Source organism: Hemitrygon akajei, chromosome 6 (genome assembly GCF_048418815.1).
Source record: "Hemitrygon akajei chromosome 6, sHemAka1.3, whole genome shotgun sequence".
In the NCBI taxonomy this organism is placed as follows: Eukaryota; Metazoa; Chordata; class Chondrichthyes; order Myliobatiformes; family Dasyatidae; genus Hemitrygon; species Hemitrygon akajei.
This window is the reverse complement of record NC_133129.1, coordinates 167,275,316-167,296,319: the sequence shown is the minus strand read 5'-3', so window position 1 is coordinate 167,296,319 and position 21,004 is coordinate 167,275,316. Positions and strand designations below refer to the sequence as shown.

Genomic DNA, 21,004 nt, shown 5'->3' with positions numbered 1-21,004 from the left:
TATAGAGGACAGTGAAGAAGATGATCAATGCTTACAGCGGTATCTGGATCAGCTGGAAAAAATTGGCTGAAAAATGGCAGGTGGAATTAAGTGCAGAAAAGTGTAAGGATTTGCATTCTGGTATGACCAACCAGGGTAGGTGTTACATGGTGAACAGAAAGGCACTGAAGAAAGTGGTGGAATACAGGGATTTGGGAATAAAGTGGTATCACAGGTAGCTAGAGTGGTAAAGAAAGCTTAAGGCACTTTGGCCTTGATAGGTCAAAGTATTGAGTACAGGAGTTGGGATGTTATGTTAAAGTTGTATAAGACATTGGTGAGGCCTAATTTGGAGTATTGTGTGCAGTTTTGGTCACCTATCTACAGGAAAGAAGTAAATAAGATTGAAAGAGTGCAAAGAAAATTTACAAGGATGTTGCTGTGGTGAACTACATATACCTGTCTGGACACGCCCCCCCCCGCTGACTGCTCCTGTGGCTCCTCCCACGGACCCCGGTATAAAGGTGATTGGAGCCTGAGCCCTGGCCTCAGTCTCCAGGATGCAGTGTGGTGGACAATTGCTGCTTGTTCTTTCTTCCAGCCAATAAAAGCCTATATCTCACCTCATGTCTCCGAGAGTTATTGATGGTGCATCAGTTGCAATGAGGTTAGGTGAGACTGTAAATAGAGTACTTGGGCTAAGAGTGAAAGGTGAAATGTTTAAGGGGAACATGAGGAAGAACTTCTTCACTCACAGGGGTGAAAGCACGGAACCAGCTGCCAGCACAAGTGGTGGATGCGGGTTCAATTTCACCATTTAAGAGAAATTTGGATAGGTTCATGGATGGGAGGGATATGGAGGGCAATTGTCTGGGTACAGGTCGAAGGGAGTAGGCAGATTAATAGTTCAGCACAGACTGGATTAGCTAAAGGGCCTGTTTCTGTGCTGTAGTGTTCTTAAATGTCCTTTAGTTGTTCTCCAAATGTGGCATTTGGTTACATTGTGGAAAGGTTTACAATGGTTTCACAATATAATTTCCACAATGAAAACTGAATTTTTTTCCTACAGTAATATTTCTTCTATAACAGTTCAGTTACAAATACAGGATTCCACAAATGATTTGGTTAATTAACATAATGCAAAAAATCACTACTGACTTTTTGAAGTTTGATCAGCAAGCTGGTTAGTAGACCTGAGAATTTAATGATATTCAAAACCTACATATTGGTTTGCCTGGTCCAGTTGTGTTGCTTCTTCACTCACAGAGATGTTGATGGAAGAACTAAACAAACAAACAAATGGAAATAAAGTTTTGCCTCATTTAAATTACATGCAGCTTGCTCTTCAAAGTCATTTTGTCATGACGGAGTATCATCTCAAGGGCAGATTTACTGCTGGAACAAATTATGAGACACTGAAGTATGAACCAGCTAGATATTTCTTCCGGAATTATACGTTTTGTTACCATAGCGATATCATCATGACCACACAGGCAAAATAGAAACTGCTAATGTGTTTTAAATAAAAGCATACAGAATAGCAGATGAGGTGCTATTTCCACTTTTGTTCAATTCAGGTCAAAATCCTGCACCTCAGAAAGAAGGGAAAGGTTGGATCAGAAATTATAATGTTGTTATACATGTAATGATAATTATTACTGCATTGTGTGAGGAACGTAAATTTGCTAATCATTCAAAAAGGCCAATACTTTATGTATAGAAACTCGCCAATGATCCTTTTTCACCACTTAAAGTAAATCAAAATGTTGATTTTGTTTCCCCTAGTTAAATAAATTTGCAGGGGTGTTACAACTTGGGTTAAATTCCCACTGCTGCCTGTAAGAAGTCTGTACATTCTCCCCCATGACTGCATGTATTTCCTCCAGGTGCCCTGGTTTCCTCTCTCAGTCCAAAGTTGTACTGGTTGGTAGGTTAAATGTTCATTGTAAATTGTCCAGTAATTAGGTTAGGGTTAAATCACGGAAATGCGTATGACCTTGGGGGATCTTAGAGAGGCAGTTTCCAACAGAAGGCTCGGTGTGCAGGAGTCCATGAAGTCACAAAGAGTCGGACTTGACAATGACTGAACAACTAATTCAGGGATCGTTGGGCGGCACAGTTCAAATAGCTAGAAGAGCTTATTCTGTATTCTATCTCAATAAGTAAATAAATAAACTATTTCAAATCAATTCAAATCAAATCAAGTTTAATTGCTATTCAAACCACGCGTGGATACGGCTGAATGAGACAGCGTTTCTCTGCAGCCAAGGAGGAAAAACTTACAAGCGCATTCCAAGAAAGGGGGGAGAAAGAAAAGAACATTATCATGTAAGAAAACAAATTTTTAGTCCAAGTCCCTGAGAGACAAGTCCTGCAAATTGATGATTCCTGGCAGTCCACTGTAATTCCACTGATCTAAGATTGGAGGGCAACACCAACAGGAGCAGCCAACACCAGCCGAGCTCGGATGGCATGCTACAACACAAGCCTGAGGACTAGTCCTAGCTACAACCAATGTGACACTGCTGCCTTGCCGCCTGTCTTACCACCTAACAAGGGAAGCAGGCTGCAGCAATCAATGTCCATCACAAAAGAAATGGTAATTGAGAACCAAAGCCTTTTTATTAATGCCTACCCTATCTAAAATTCATCTGAAGATGAACGATTCAGAATTGTTGGGTATATAGTAAAAAGAGGACAAGGTGGATAAGGACTTGCAGGAAAGTGGCTTGCATTCACTATAATCAGACTGCAAAAACACCTCCACGGTAATTAATCTGATTAACACAATCTAATTCTACCAAGCAGAAATCAGAAAGAGGTAGATGCACAATTTGAATCTAAAAAGAAACTTCAAAAAATTACCATGAAGTTCCTGCCTCATTTGTAAAACATGGGAATGATAACTTCACCTTTGCAAAGTGATCATAAAATATTTAGTCTACTTGCAGGTTTTAATAATTTAAGGTATTTGAAATAATGAAGTAATTCTCTTGCACAGAATAAAAGTCTGAAAAACAAACTTCTGTCTGGGAACAAGCAGTGTGGCATTCACGCAGAAGAGGTAGGTTTGTTTTGTCATGATTTGATAGACACACTTGAATAAGCTAGAAGTATCTTTAGGCATTTAAATTAATGCTGATATTTTTCATCCCTTCTTATCTTGCTTCTGCAGTCCAAACGGATCCAGTCACAGCTTAAGGAGCTACGTTATGGGAAGAAGGATTTGATTTTTAAGGTGAGACCACAATTGCATGAGTCAGCATGATTTACATAGGTAAGGTGTAACACTATGATAAGACTATTAATATTTCCACTTCTGAACAAGTACAGATTAAATATCATTTCCAAATATATAGAGGATGAAAACTTCTAAGTCATAAATCTACACTCAGTGGTCATTGTATTAGGTACAGCTATACACGTTCTCGGTAATGCAAATATTTAATCAACCAATCATGTGCCAGCAACTCGATGCATAAAAACATGCAGACATAGTGAAGAGGTTCAGTTGTTCAGAGTAAACATCAGAACAAGGAAGAAATATGATATGAGTGACTTTGACTGTGGAATGATTGTTGGTGCCAGACAGGGTGATTTGAGTATCTCAGAAACTGCTGATCTCTTGGGATTTTCATGCACAGAGAACTGTGAGAAACAAAAAAAAAATCCACTGAGTGGCATTTCTGTGCGCAAAGATACCTTGTTAACGAGGGAGGACAGCGGAGAATGACTAGACTGGTTCAAGCTAACAGGAAAGTGACAGACACTCTAATAACCACATGTCATAACAGTGGTGTGTAAAAGAGCATCTGTGAATGCGCAACATGTCCAACCTTGAAATGAATGGACCACAGCAGCAGAAGACCAGAAACATACACTCAGTGGCTACCTTATTAAGTACAGGAGGTTACTAGTAAAGTGGCCAGTGAGGGTACAGCTGATCAGGAAGAACTACAGACATTATTTCTGAAGAAATTTTTTTTCACCATCAGCACTCAAAACTGCTGATTATTTTTTAGAGAATATCACATAAAACAGTTCAGCACAGGTTAAGGATATTCAGCCCGTGATATCAATGCTGACCATAAAGTTAATTTACAGTAATCCCCCTTAATGGTGCGTGATCTATATCCTTCCATTCCACGCCTGTTCATGTGATTATCTAAATGCCTTTTAAACGTTGCTTGTATCTGTTTTTACCGCTTTGTTGGGACAATTCAGTGTTTAAAAAAAACTTGCCAACTGTCCCCCTTTACCTTAAAGCTATTGCTCTATTATTTGACATTTTCAACTTTATTCCCATCAAGGCAAATACTAGAGATTTTGGAAGTCTCTACAAATCAGGCAACAGTTGTGACAAATGCGGTTGAGCTGATGTTTCATCTCAACTCAGATGTAATATTGAATGAATTTTCAGTTAGCTTAAGTCTTGCTCCTGAGTGCTGTAATGAGTATTTCCATTATTTTGTTACTGCTTCTTTTCCTAGTCATCATTTTTATATGCTGTGTCATATGACATGGGCAATCATGGTCTTCATGATAGCTCTTGGCAAATTTTTCTGCAGAAGTGGTCTGCCATTGTCTTTCCTGGGCAGTGCATTCACAGGATGGGCTGTTCCAACCATTAATCAATACTCTTCAGAGACAGGGCGTCAGTTGCTGTATTCCCAGAACTTGCGATATGCACCAGCTTCTCTTTCGACCATCCACTCCCTGCTTCCGTGGCTTCACGTGATCCTGATCAGGGGAGCTAAGCAGGTGTTACACCTTGTCCAAGGATGAGCTGCAGGCTTGTGGAGGGAAGGAGTGCCTTACATCTTCTTTGGTAGAGATGTATTGTCTATCTCATCACCCATACTTTATAGTATATTATATCATTAAGGCTTTTATTCCTTTTAAAGGATTTGCAATCCCATCTCTATATAGCTTTGAAGTAAAATGAACTAATTATGGGGAATGTAGCTGAATAAAATTAGTTTTAATGTTGAGAATTATAGCAAATAAAGTAGTTTTTTTTCTCTTAATAGACCAACTAGAAACAATGGAGTTTGATTTTCCAATGGAAACAATCCACTTTCCAGAATCACCTCTAGAGATTTTATAAAAATATTCACAGGTTAACTGTACTATTAGCAAAATTCTAATGGTCACTTTCTATTTTAGTTTCTGATTTCCAGAAATTCACTTGTATTTTTATGAAGTAGTTGGTTTATTTTTTTGTAATCAGTAGAATAATTTTAGGTATTGACCCAACTTGTGTGGCTATTATTTGTCAATGGCTCTGAGCATTTCTGCCTACAAAGATCCAAAGAGACTTCCCGATTTTCCAAAGTGTATTGCTGCCAGGGATCAGTTCAAATGATCCCCTAGGAAACATCAAGTGTGATAACATTAGAACAGCTGAGTACTCTTAGCAGCAAATAAAATTGCAGAAAACACAATTTCCAACTTGCTTTTAAAATCTATTACAGAGGTATAAATAAAGACTGGGATATAAACTAAAAGTAGGAATATCATAAATGAGCACTTAAAACGTAAAAATGCATTTGTTTCAAAATCCATCATGTTTTGCCATTTTTATGTGTGGAAATTGCAATGCACATACGTGACTGCAATTTGGAGCTAGGCACGTTGTTTATCAGTCACTGTCACCATCTTAAAATTCACAGACAATAAAACAAAGTATGAGAATATCTGGGTTTTTACTTCAGTGGTTCTTGGCAGTGCTTAGATTCACTTCAGTTCAAATGGATTTTCTTGCTTGCAGGGGAGAGGGTTGTAATTGGTGCAGTCCATGCAGGGGAGCTGAATTTGCTGTAATTAAACCGCATAAGTGTTTGCAAATCCGAAACCTGTTGTTAGTTTCACAGAGCAAATGATTAAGAGTTTTGCTGCCATTACCACCACAAAATGCTGGCAATTACAAAATAAAACCATCACGTCTCAAGGTTTGTTTTTTCATTTAGCTAATCCATGCAAGAATGGCAAAATAGATAATTAAATGGAGAATTAAGAAAGTAAAATTTTGTGAATTATATTTTGACCTTGGTTTCACAATGAAGACTGGAGAAGTTCTGAGCAAGGTGCCATAAGGTATATGAATGGGAGTAAGGCAGGTATAATGAAGAAACTGTATGTTAACACAGCACGTGTATTTACTTAGATACACATTAGAATCATTGAAAGATGTAGAAAATAAATGCTATGTTTCTGTTTGCGAAGTCTACGTTCAAATGTGCTATACTCTGGGTTGGTCACGTGGTAAATTTTATCCCATGGTTGGAAGAAAATAAATCACATCAATTGTCCCATTCCTAAAGGAAGAATATTTTAAAAGGTATCATAAATTTTAGGTGAAATGAGAACAGAGTGATTTATAATTCAGCATGAATCTAAATATCCAACGAAGCCAAAGGGGGTATTTTTTTCCAACTTAAGAAAAATGTAAGTTATTATAATCCAGTTTTTAGTAGATGTGCACAGAATTGCCATAAGTTTAGAGTTGAACGAGGTAGGCATTTGTGAGTTCAAAGTAAAATTTATTATCAGAGTACATACATGTCACCATGTACAATCCTGAGATTCTTTTCTCTGCAGATATACTTAGCAAATCTATAGAACAGTAACTGTAAACAGGATCAATGGACAACAAACTTTGCAAATGCAGACAAAACTAAATAGTAATAAGTAACGAGCATAATATAACTAGATAAAAGAGTCCTTAATTTATTCCCTTTGATGGTTGAGGTGTAGTAACTGTTCTTGAATTTGGTGGTGCAAGTCCTGAGTTGAAATGGCAGACGAAGAAACTGCTAAACTGTTGCAATGACAAATTCTCTTATATCATGGGTAAAGATCCCACAGCATCAGGTTCAGGGACAATTATTACCCCTCAACCAGCATGCTGCTGAACTAGAGTAAATCACTTTGATAATAAATTTATAAGTTACTTACTTTGAGGAAATTGAGAAAAGCAGGGTTCCTTTTCGCACCACCATTCTAACCAATTATTATGGGAGCACCATTGAGAGTGTCCAGACTAGCTTCATCACCATCTGGTACGGGAATTGCAAGGCATGTGACCACAGAACCCTACAAAGGATTGTAAGGACGGCTGAGAGAATCTTCGGCGACACTCTTCCACCCACCCAGGAGTGCTGCCTAAGCAGGGTCCTTAGCATTGTTGATGATCCCTCCCATCTGTCCCACAATCTCGTTGACCCCTATCATCAGGCAGGAGGTGTCAGAAATGCACCTTATTATTTCTTAATTTGTTTGTGGTAATTATACTTTATGTGCTGTGTGTGTGTGTGAGAGAGTTGTATGTACTAAGTTGTGCACCTTAGTCTGGAGAAATATAGTTTCAATTGGTGCAATATATACACACGCAAGATTGAATGACAGTAAACTTAAATTTTACTTGAAATAACAAATGAACTGTTGGTGGAAGTCAATGTGCCCATAACACATGAAGGAAAAGGGATGGTAAACTATTTTGTTTGAGAGCCAGCGGCCTGATGTAAGAACTCTAGGGAAAACATTAAACATCCTTTTCCATATGTAGAGGCTGATTGACTTGTTGACTTCCACCAGTGGATTGTTTTTCTTGCTCCATCTACATTGTCTTCTGTCTCCGTTCTCAATGTAAAGTATCTACTTGACTCAAGGATGCTTAATGCCAATACGAGTTATTTGAAATGAGACATAAAAGGCAGCTCGGATTTTTGACTCTAGCATCCACCGGCTTAATGAGAACTTGGAAAACTCACACAATGTTATTATTTTTACTACTAGTACTAGTAGTATGATCACTCAGTCCACTATGATTTTCTCCTAAAACATTTTTTTTTAATGGGTCTTCAGGTGGCTGTAGAGGCCGATTGGGGATAGACATAACCAGGATTTAAGGGTGGATTCCCTAATTGAGAATGCCTGTGTGTGGCTTTGTCTACTGTAGGAAGGTTGATGCATGGGCAGCCACCACACAGTCTTGGACAGATTGATGTCAGGGATGTTCTAGACTGCAAGACATCTGTGGACCCTTCCCTTCGTCTGTCTTCACTACCATTAACTTCCGCTGGCTCCACCACTGAGGTCTTGGTGAGATCAATCTTAGTTTAGAACCTCCTCCTTGACCTGACCACCAAAGGTGACCCTAACAGGAGCTAAGTGTCAAATGGGTAAACTCCAGAGGGTATTACTCTTGGGATCCTATAAACGCATAAGCCTCTCCACCACAAACATCCTGATAGAAGATTATCAAGCAATATAGTGATCAGCAAATAAATTTTACTTTTCCAATTAGGGAGTTGATCTGGAAAGAGTGTAAGGCAGAGATAAGACAATGGCATTGTGGTGTCGACAAATCGCCGAATAATATCTCGAAATATAAATTCTCTGCAGAAGCACTGTTTCTACCATGTTAAACAAATCAACTCATGTTCATTGAGGGATAAATTGAATCAAAGGATGGCTGTTATTCATTATTTCTAAATCAGTGAAGTACTGATTCATTGTGGATCTGAACAGTCCTTTAGTCGCATTTCAGCATGAATAGTGAAGTACCTTGTTCAGTATCAGTCAGACAGAAGCAAAACATTTGAATAATAGGAGTGATCCAGGAGATTGATCTGTGAAGTCAGATAAATGCTTATGAGGAAAAGCTGGTGAACGCTTAGCCTTAAAATTCAGCGACAGATAGATAACATTTGTTAATGTGTTTAATGTATTTTACAGCAATAGGAACACAGATTACTATTTCTATTTATAAAGGTGCGGGGACCTTTTCTTGAATATTTTCATAATTCCCATTTAGATTAAGGATACATCTCTCCTTTTTTTTCCTTTGCATTTAAATCCCTTACTTCCAACTTCTTATGGTTAAGATTTATGTTTTTTGATGTGTAAACGTATTATAGGTTAAGTAGTAGGCAATACACCTTTTTATAAATACAGCTCTGGTGATTTAGTTCTGAATAACTTTCTCATATATCCTAAGGTTGGCTTGGAGATGGGTAGTGGGAGGGTGGGGTGGTAACTAACTTTATACCATTTTACTAAGGGTGCTTTTCTTAATTGTTATGAACTGTACTTTTGATATGTTTGTTTTTGTTTTGTTGCATTGTAAAAACTCATAAAAAATAATAAAAAAAGAGATTACTATTTCAAAACCAGCTATGAATACAGGACAATAGAACAAAGGTTAAAGCTATCAAAGAAAAGCAAACTTGGAACTCCAGTTAAAAACACATAAGCTGTGATTTGCCTTGGAATGGAAAACAATTATAGGAAAGGCTCACGCATATGTGGAAAAAAAGATAGAATGGGCTATTGACCTTCGTTATGGGTATTTATTATGATTTAACTTGATTTTCAGAAGACATGAGAGGATTTAACACTTGATAGTTTTGTAAAAGATGAGTCACTCTTTAGTAATATTGTCAGGGCAGAAAAATGACTTTCAAGTGTTTTCTGTAGTCTCCCAGCAGCTTGGTTGCTTTTGTTACTGTGTTTACTGTAATGTTTTATTATTATAAAGAGCTAACTAAATTCTTTTGTGAGAGATTGCACAGAAAGCTCACCATGACCACACATCCCTGTCATGATGTTGTTTTGCTGAGTATTGTGGGCACGCTATGTTAGCATGGGAATGTGTGGCTTCACTTGCAGGCTACCGCGGGCGCCTCCTTAGGTTGTATTATTGTTAATGCAAACAACACATTTCACTGTATGTTTCAATATCATTAATTTGTTTTGAGCCATGTTTTATGATATGGGTGATCATGGTCTTTCCATGACCATGATCATCCTCACAGATTTTTCTACCGAAGTGGTTTGCCATTGTCTTCTTCTAGGCCGTGTGTTTACAAGGCAGGTGACCCCAGCCATTATCAATACTCTTCAGAGATTGTCTGTCTGGCACTGTGGTCGCAAAACCAGGATTTGTGATGTGCACCAGCTGCTCATACGACCATCCACCGCCTGCTCCCGTGGCTTCACATGACCCTGATCGGGGGCTAAACAGATGCTACACCTTACCCAAAGGTGACCTGCAGGCTAGTGGAGGGAAGGAGCACCTTTCACCTCCTTAGTTAGAGACATATCTTCACCCCACCACCCGTATGTTTCAATATACATATGATTAATAAATTAATCTGAATAGGAATCTCACAGATTCTATAGTAAAGAAGACAAATGAAATGTTGCCACTTATTTTAATAGGAATAGAATATAAAAGCAAGGAGATAATGCTGAGCCTTTATAAGACACTAGTCAGGCTACACAGTGTATTGTCAACAGTTTTGAGCCCCGTATCTCAGAAAGGATGTGATACAGTTGGAGAGAGCCTAGAGGAGGTTGACGAGGATGATCCGGGGAATGAAGGGATTAACATTTGAGGAGAGTTTGGCAGCTTTGGGCCTGTACTCACTGGAATCCCATTGAAACCTACCCAATATTGGAAGGACTAGATAGGGTGGATGTGGAGAGTATACTTCCAGTGGTTGGGGTATCCAGAACTAGAAGACATAGTCTCAAAATTGAGGGCTGACCCTTTAGAACAGAGGTAAGGAGAAATTTTTTTAGCCAGAGAGTAGTAGATCTGTGGAATGCTCTGCCACATACTTCAGTGGAGGCCAAATCCATGCGTATATTTAAGGCAGAAGTTGATCGTTTCCTGATCAGTCAAGGCATCAAAGGATATGGCAAAAAGGCAGGTGTATGAGGTTGAGTGGGATACAGGATCAGCATTGCGCGCGTACACGGACACAGACACAGACACAGACACAGACACAGACACAGACACACACACACACACACACACACACACACACACACACACACACACACACACTATTATTAAAAAAGACGGATAACATGAGAGACAAAAAACAGAAAATGTTGGAAGCACTCAGCAGGTCAGGCAGCATCTGCAGAAAGAGAAACAAGGATAACAGATCCTTCAAGTGTGCCTCAAATAGCCTCTGACAACCAAGTCCAGCTCCTGGCCTTCACGTGTGGCTTAGCTACTAAGCCCGGCAGAACCATTTCTACTGATGGGAGAAGGGGCAAAGTCAGTCTACCGGCAACTTCAAACCGGTTGCTTCAGGAAGATGGGGCTTGTCAGCCTCGGTTGGCAGCTCAACAAGGAGAAGGAAAACTGATCTCAAACCTCCGTGGCCTTGCAGCTATACCCCACATGGGGAAGGCTTAGAGAGCCTTAGAGATACATGGAGAGGGAGAGCTTGCTATGTGGGCAACAGATTGCACTCTATATCATACTGCCCTGGGTTGTTTACCTAGACAGCTAGGACGCAATATCCTTGGTCAACTCTGACCAACAGAGGCCTCACAGACCCTTCAAAAAGACATCAAAGTTCCTCACTGCATGAGGATCATTTTTAATCAAGATAGATTGAAATCCACAGGATGAAATGGTGTTCAAGGAAAAGCTACTGATAAATTTAAGAGAAATTTGGATAAAGTCTGATGAGGAAAGATAAGCAGCTTTATGGAGAAGGGATGAATGTGTGTAATTACTTGTATGGCTCTACCAAAGACATAGAATTAATGTAAAATATCAGAACTGGCTCGATTTGAAAGATTAACTCTATAACCTCCCACAGGTGTTGCCCAATTTGCAGAAATTTTCCAAAATTTGTTTTGATTTTTTTCAGCAAATATGAATTGGTCACAGTGATCTAAAAAAAAGATGTCTGGAGAACAGAAAGGAAAATAAAATACAGCCACAATAGGAAAATTATAACACCTTCTAGGAAATAAAACATTGTAAAACCATGGAATAATGTCAGTGGTGGAATTTGATGATGGGACTGAATTCAAGCAGAAATTTTGAAAAGGGAATTAAATCATTTTTTTTTAACAGGGAATCAGAATGAAAGGGAATGAAAAGAGTAGTGAGACTAATTGGATCACTCTTTCAAAGAACAATTCCACAGAGATGGCTGACTTGCTTTCATTTCAGCTGTACAGGTGATTGAAAGTCCTGTATGTGACTCTGCGATAGGTGAGATGGATGTGATTGATGAGATGAAAGAGTGAGGTTTCGGGGGATAGCACACTTCTTGTACATTTTTCTGAGCATTCTCATGCTCTTGGTGCATGGAACATGAAACAGTGTAGAACAATGTCGTGCTGACCTTTTAACCTTCTCCAAGATCAATCTAACCTTTCCCTCCCACATACTGTAGTCCTTCATTTTTTCTTTCAACCATGTGCCTATCAAAGACTCTCTTAAATATTCCTAATATATCTGCCTCTATCGTCACCTGTGTTCCGCACATCCACCACTCTGTGTAAAAAAAAAACCTACATCTGATTTTCTACCTATTCTTTCCTCGAATCACCTAAAAATTATACACACTCATATGGCTGGTGGCATAGTGGCATCAGTGCCGGACTTCAGAGTGAAGACCCCGAGTTCAAATCCAGCCGGCTCTGAAAACCTGGAGAGGGATGGGCTCCGTCAGGTTTCAAATGCCCAAGACACATTGTACGATGAGCAATCACCAAAAAGATTGGTGCAAAGCTTGTCATGACAGTGCCCCGATGACTCCACCAGGAGTTAAGGGCGTGCATACACACACACACACACACACACACACACACACACACACACACACACACACACACTCTCTCTCTCTCTCTCTCTCTCTCTCTCTCTCTCTCTCTCTCTCTCTCTCACACACACTCTCTCGCTCACTCACACACACACACTCTCTCGCTCACTCACACACACACACTCTCTCTCTCACTCACTCACACACACTCTCTCTCTCTCACTCACTCACACAGTCACTCACACACACACACACTCTCTCTCTCTCTCTCTCTCTCTCGCTCACTCACACACACACACTCTCTCTCTCTCGCTCACTCGCTCACTCACACAGTCACTCACACACACACACACACGCTCGCTCACTCACTCACTCACTCACACACACACTCTCTCTCTCGCTCACTCATACACACACACACACACACACACACACACACACACACACACACACACACACACACACACACACACACACACACACACACACACACACACACACACACACACACACACACACACACACACACACACACACACACACACACCATTTCTGCCCAGGGATAAAGGCACTGCTGTCCACTATAATCTTATCCTATAATCTGTCCTCTTATCATCTTATACTGTACATCTCTATCATGTCACTTCGTCTTCCGTCGCTTCAATGAGAAAAGCCCTAGTTTCTCACTCTTTCCACATAGGACATGCTTTTAGAGTGATTGCACCCATACTGACTCAGTGGACAATCTGCATCCTCCCTTTCTGCAGTTGTGATACTATCCCTGATTACCAAAGCCACTCCCCCACCTCTGCTACCTCCCTTTCTGCTCCTTTTGAAACATCTAAATGATGGAACATCCATCATAAGTGGGTCACAACCAAGTGCTTATATGAGTTTATAAGCATGTTACAATTGTTAAGAATGTTTTGAGAACATCCATCAAGTCTCCTCTCAACCTTCTGGAACATCATTTACTGTAACATAATTCAAAGTATCATGCTAATTTTGAAAGCCTGGTGTGGGACATGCATATAAAATCGAATGCTTAGTATACCTGACTAAAATTTATTGAGCCCTTGGTGTTGGGGATGTTGATTCATTTATGTTACTAGTGGATTTGAAGGATTTTGAGCACAACCTCGGCAGTTCATTTGTTGAAGCTTGTTGTAGGTAGTCCACATTTATGAGGCCTCAGTGTGACAATCGCTGATGTTTAGTTCACATAAAGATGCATGCAGTGATTTCTTTTGTCATAAGACATGGAAGAGAAGGGCCAAGGAAACAATGTGGATTGTTAGATATCCATGATTGTTCCTCCTAATATCAAATATCATTTAAAAGAAATACCAGTAGATCTTTTAGATCCATAGACAAAGGTTCAGGCGCACTTCCCAAGATGCTATGGCAATAGAGCAGAAGCAATAATGAGGGCTTTCATAATCATTAAAAGTAAACTTACCTAGTGTCGGAGTGTTGGTAACAACAAATCTTTTCATTTCTGCTCCAAGTATTTGCATCCTCATTACATGCTTGCCCTTCTAGTACTGCCAATGAATACATGTTTGTCTAAGCAATGTACTGACAGATTTTACTAATCAGGAAAAGAAAGTGCAACAAAGACTGTAAAATTTTAATTACCTATCAAGTGCAAATAGACATAAATGGAAAGTGAAGAATTCAATATTATCAAAGGTAAATACAGTTCTTATAGTCCAAATTACTCCCATCAATTAATTATTTTTCATGCAGTTCCGTGGTGCTATATGAACTCGTGAACAATACTTAGCAGTAAGTATGGAAATAATCCCTACAGATAGTTGTTCAGATATTAGTACACATGGATGGTCATATGTTTAGGCACTTGCACAGAAAGGGAACTGATTTTAACGTATAAATGGCGATGTTTAATCCCAAAGATAAAAGGATATATAATGTTCAACAACTTCAGCTCAGTTTACTCAGAGTGCTGGTGCCTAAGGTATTGGCATGAGCCCAAATAGATTCCATTCATGTGTATCCATGGCAACAATAATCAAAGCAGCTTCAGTTGGACTGTTGGAAGTCTAGTCTGTTATTTTGCTTGTAATACAATGTCACATGCATCACGATTCAAAAATGTAAAAATATGCTTACAAGATGATACAGTTCTCTTCTTTTCACACTTTCTCTACAAGGTATCTTTAGATACCAGATGGCTTCAGGCTAAATTTTCAGTTTTTTACCAATTAATTTGCATAGATAATATTAATTCACTAAATATTTTAACATTCATCACTTTGTCACATGTCCTAAAATGTCACAGACCTTTTAGACTCTAGAACAATCATGACAGTGATAGGGAGATATATCCCAGTTAATTCCCAAATCAAGATAAGGGATCCTGTGCTACTGAGCTGGGAGAACCACTACAGCGCATCTTCAACATGAGCCTGGAGCAGAGAAGAGTACCCAGACAGTGGAAGACATCCTGTATTGTCCCGGTACCGAAGAAACCACAACCAAAGGAGTTGAATGACTTCAGACCTGTTGCCTTGACGTCGCATGTGATGAAGACCATGGAGCGGCTGATAATACAGAATCTGAGGCCACAAACCAGGCACGCCCAGGATCCTCTTCAGTTTGCATATAAGGAGAAGGTGGGAGTGGAGGATGCTATCACGTATTTGCTGCACAAATCACTCTCTCACCTAGAGGGGGTCAGTTGTGCTGTGAGGATTACATTCCTTGACTTCTCTAGTGCCTTTAACACCATCCAGCCCAAGATCTTAAGGCACAAACTAACGGAGATGGGAGTAGACTCTCACATGGTGGATTGGATAGTGGACTACTTGACAGATAGACCTCAGTATGTGCGGTTGGGAGACTGTAGGTCTGACACGGTGGTCAGCAGCACAGGGGCGCCGCAGGGAACCGTACTCTCTCCGGTCCTGTTCACCCTGTACACATCAGACTTCCAATATAACTCAGAGTCCTGCCATGTGCAGAAGTTCGCTGATGACACGGCCATAGTGGGGTGTGTCAGGAATGGACAGGAGGAGGAGTATAGGAAACTGATACAGGACTTTGTGATATGGTGCAACTCAAACTACCTGCGTCTCAATATCACCAAGACCAAGGAGATGGTGGTGGACTTTAGGAGATCTAGGCCTCATATGGAGCCAGTGATCATTAATGGAGAATGTGTGGAGCAGGTTAAGACCTACAAGTATCTGGGAGTACAGTTAGACGAGAAGCTTGACTGGACTGCCAACACAGTTGCCTTGTGCAGGAAGGCACAGAGTCGAATGTACTTCCTAAGAAGGTTGGCGTCATTCAATGTCTGTAGTGAGATGCTGAAGATGTTCTATAGGTCAGTTGTGGAGAGCGCCCTCTTCTTTGTGGTGGCGTGTTGGGGAGGAAGCATTAAGAAGAGGGACGCCTCACGTCTTAATAAGCTGGTAAGGAAGGCGGGCTCTGTCGTGGGCAAAGTACTGGAGAGTTTAACATCGGTAGCTGAGCGAAGGGCGCTGAGTAGGCTACGGTCAATTATGGATAACTCTGAACATCCTCTACATAGCACCATCCAGAGACAGAGAAGCAGTTTCAGTGACAGGTTACTATCGATGCAATGCTCCTCAGACAGGATGAAGAGGTCAATACTCCCCAATGCCATTAGGCTTTACAATTCTACCGCCAGGACTTAAGAACTTTTTAAAAGCTATTATTAATGCTTTTTGAGATGGTGATTTAGATGCATAGCATATTTTTTTATTGAGTTAAGTATTGTATGTAATTAGTTTTGCTACAACAAGTGTATGGGACATTGGAAAAAAAGTTGAATTTCCCCATGGGGATGAATAAAGTATCTATCTATCTATCTATCTATCTATCTAACTTTTCCTGTTTCCTCGTCCATATATTCTGGAATATCTATGAGGGGTGATTGATAGGTTCGTGGCCTAAGGTAGAAGGAGTCAATTTTAGAAAAACTAGCACATTTATTTTCAACATAGTCCCCTCCTACATTTACACACTTAGTCCTGCGGTCGTGGAGCATACAGATCTTGGACCTCCAGAAAGTGTCCACAGCATGGGTGATTGATAAGTTTGTGGCCTAAGGTAGAAGGAGATGAGTTATACAGCTCTCGTTACATGCACATGCAGGTCAACTCTTTGAGTGATTATGCAGAAAGTTTCAAGTTAATAACTCATCTCTTCTACCTTAGGCCACAAACTTATCAATCACCCCTGATGTGTTATTAACTGATGAGTCAGACAGAACTAAGAATAATTGAGACAAAAGCAGTGAGGAAAATGATTTATAAAATTTTGCATAAAACCCATCAGGTCCAGGAGATTTACCCGACTGCAGTACAGAAATGGCAGAGGATATTTCTTCTAGTGATAATGGCTCATTGAGTTTTTCTTTAAGATCAGAAGAAAGCGAAGGAATATTTGAACTGTTTAAAAAATGCTCAACAGTGATACTATCATTTAAAGATTCAGAGGTATAAAGTCGAGAATAATAATTCTTAAATGTGTCATTAATTTCAGAATGATTCGAAGTAATGTTCCCATTTCCCATTCAAATTTTTGTAATTTGTTGTTTAGCTTTAGAGCATCTTCGTTGGTTGACTAAAAACTTGCCAGATTTATCACCATGAATGTAAAGTCGGCTCTTGCTTTCAAAAAGTTGACGTTCAACTGGTTGAGTGGAAATTATGTCAAACTTAGTTTGAAGTTCTACTTGCTTTTTGGACAGTTTGGGATTTTTGGTCTGGACATATAGTTGGTCTGTTGCTTTGATCTGACTGATCAAACCTAATCGGCTAAATAGGTCTTCCTTTTCAGCTTCACAGTATATAAAATTATTTGACCCCTCAAATATGCTTTCATGCCATCCCAGACAACCTGGGGTGAGATTTCAGATAACGTGTTAGTATTTTTAAAAAAAAGTTATCTGGTCCTTCATAAGTTTTACATAATCATTATCCGACAACAAGGTCGGATTAAAACACCAACGTTTATTCATTTGAGGGAGACCAGGAAAACTTATAGACAGGGTAACTGGGGCATGATCAAAAATCAGTATACTAATCACAAGAGTGAATGGATGGAATCAGCTGGTTATCCATTAAAAAATAATCAATTATAGTAGAAGTATGATGGACATGTGATAAAAAGGAATAATCTCTCTCAGTAGGATGGAAAAATGCCACACATCGGTAACACTAAAATTAGAAAGGAAAGAGTGAATAGATAAAGTAGAAATAGTAGGTTGTCTAGGAACAGAGGACGATCGATCCAAAACTGGATCTAATCAACAATTAAAATCACCACCCCATATAACAGAATATAAACACAAGTTAGGCAATAAAGAGAAAAAACGATCAAAAAAGTTCACATCATCCGAATTGGGAGAATACAATACCCTAGTATTGTACAATTTCCCAGAGACAGTACTAAAATGACCATTTGTATCAGATACTTTGTTGTGAAGCTCAAAGGGAACATTTTGATTAATAAGGATTGAGACCTCCCCCCCCCCCGGCTTTAGCTGGGAAGGTAGAATGGAAGTGCTGTCCCACCCACCTTGACATAAGACGAGAATTATCAAAACTACTAATATGTGTTTCTTGCAAAAAAGCAATGTCAGCTTTGAGCTGCTTAAGATGTGAAAGCACCTTCCTTCTTTTAACAGGATGGTTCAATCCCTTAACATTCCAGCTTATAAGATTCAACGGGCTAAACATTGTCATTTTAAAAAAAAACATAAAGGGTAGTAGGCATAAACAAGATCAAGCATTCAAATAACAGCTCTGGGGAAAAAATATAAGACAAGGGAATCAGGACAAAAAAATGTCCTGTGTAACAAAGAATAACTAAAGGTTCTATGTATGGTATTGGCACTAGAGAACCCTCACACCCCCACCCCAAATCCCAGAACAAGAAAGCTACCAAAAAACAGCAGCAAGCTCTTCAGAGAAAAAAAAACACCCCAAAAACCAACTTCCAGTTTCTTAACATTTTGTAACCTCCATTTAACAAACAATTCAAAAACTAGAGAACTTATGCACTACAAATTAAAGTTATACATAAAGAAAAGAGAAACAGTTCCATCAAAAAGTATTAAACTTAACTCAAAATAATAATCCAGAGTAGCCTACCCACAAGAAACTATGAAAAAAATACAGTAATTTAAAAAGAAAACAGAAAAAAAAGAAAGAAAAAAAATCAAAGTATTTATCGTCCATTTTAAATAATCAGACTGAGTCTGATGGGAGACTTTCAATAAATTTCTGAGCTCCTGTAACTGAGTTAAACCATTTTTTTTGTCCTGTACTAAGAGTTATTCAGAGATGGGCTGGATAACGCAGAAAGGGTCTGATTGTAAAACTCTTTTGTAACTTCTTTATACTCGGAGCGCAGCTTCAGAACCTAATCCTCAACAATACTGATAAAATGACCCTTGAAATCCAACTTTCCTCTCTGACGCGCTTCCATAATCAACCTCATATCGATGAAAATACAGAATTACTGGGTGTGGCCTAGAGCCCAACTTGGGCTTGGCCAGAAATGTATGCTGAGCTCTGTCTAACTCGGGTGGGATTCGAAGAATATCCTTCCCAAAAATCTCACAGAGTAAAGAAGAAGATAATTCAACAGGAGATCCACTTTCGATAGCCTCTGGCAGATCGAGGATTTGTAGATTATGACCTCTGCTCCAACCTTCAAGATCAGTTATTTTGGATGCTATCTCACTCAAATTGTCAACAGTTGGCTTCCAGCTGCTGAACACAACATTTTAATTCTTCGGTAGCTGACTCGAGATGAGAGGGACCCTCGGCATGATCCTCCACTTTGGCATTAATTTGATCCAATTTTGACTCCAACAAACTGAAAGAAGACTTATATTCAGACTTAAGTTCAAATATAATCTCATCCCCTCACCTCACCAAGCCGATAACACTATTCATAATCTCATGAAACTTTTGTCTGAAGAGCTTTTTATTAAAATCTGTTGTTCCAAAATGGAGATAATCTTGGCAGAGGAACCAGAGACAGTCACAGTCATAGACTTCTTTTTTCCAAGATTAGGGAACTTTGTGGCTATTGTAGGACAGACGTATTCACAGGCAGATATGAGAGCAAAAAATTTAACAGTCTGGAGTAAAAAAATGGAGATAAAGAGTGCGGAGGTAAGAAATGAAATGGAGCGGTAGTGTTACGCGAATAAACTATTGCCATCTTACCGGAAGTCTCCATTAACTTGAAATCTTAAAATCTGTTCTAGTAAGCTTACAATTCTTTAACGAAGTACTGCTCAGTCCAATCACTCCCAGTCAGTGCCATCATATACTTTTTTTTTGAAAGGGAGCAACCTTCATGGAAAATGAGCACATTGCGCATGGCCAAGTGGTTAAGGCTTTGGGCTGGCGATCTGAAGGTAATCAGTTCAAGCCTCAGCTGAGACAGCGTGTGTGTCCTTGAGCAAGGCACTTAACCACACACTGCTCCTGCACGTTTATAGCCCAGTGGCGGCAGTTGGTGCAGTGTGGACAAGCCAAGACATTCCATTCAATACATGGATTCATACATGAGTGGGCAGCAGCAAAGAATCCAACAGATATGTCATAACTTCAGTTTAAAATAGAAACAACTTCAACATTTTCAATCATGCCTTAAAAATTCAATTAATTGCCTTTCGCCTTTGGTCTGTTGGCAAGGCAGCAACTCATAAAATGTCTGTAACAAAAAAGCTATGAATTAAAGATTTTACTAAAAAGCTCTTCAGACAAAAGTTTCATGAGATTATGAATAGTGTTATCGACTGGGTGAGGTGAGGGGGTGACAATGCTGCAAGTGGAAAGTTTGATGTGATGTATGCAATTTTACACTATTTTTCTACACAAGAATGGACATACAAAATAGGAAGAATACGTCGCCTGGTCACTCAAAGCAGATCCACCATTCAGTAAAGCAAAAGGCTCATCTACATTATCCTACTTTCTGCCCAGAAGTCCAATCAAATTGGTATCCATATCACATTTAAAATCAGCTAACAACTCAGTATCCAAAGTTCATATCTGGGGTAAAGAACTGTCGGGGAGGGGTAATCCCCTCTCATCTTCAGCTTCAGTGGCTGGTTCCTTATTCTGAGACTATGGTAAATTCCTTATTTCCTGACAGCTGTATCAGGAAAAAAAAAACCTTCATAGCTTCTGACTGGTCAAGAAGAGCAGGGTGAGCTGCTTTAATGGCTATCGCCCAGTAGCATTCACATACGCTGTGATTAAATGCTTTGAAAGGTTGGTCGTAGCCAGAACCAGAATCAGAATCAGGTTTATTATCACCGGCATGTGTTGTGAAATTTGTTAAATTAGCAGCAGCAGTTCAATGCAATGCATAATATAGAAGAAGAAGAAAAAAATAATAATAATAAATAAATCAATCAGTTAATCAAT

At 39.4% G+C, this 21,004-nt stretch overlaps 1 protein-coding gene across 2 annotated transcripts in view; it reads left to right on the top strand.

The window, feature by feature from the left end:
• Nucleotides 1-21,004, top strand: part of luzp2 (leucine zipper protein 2) — a 405,480-nt gene that overhangs the window by 269,356 nt on the left and 115,120 nt on the right. For both annotated transcript variants that reach the window (XM_073049725.1, XM_073049724.1), the window contains exons 6-7: nucleotides 2,981-3,043; nucleotides 3,155-3,217. In XM_073049725.1, coding sequence (XP_072905826.1) covers nucleotides 2,981-3,043; nucleotides 3,155-3,217 — 126 coding nt within the window. The remainder of the gene's footprint in view (nucleotides 1-2,980; nucleotides 3,044-3,154; nucleotides 3,218-21,004) is intronic.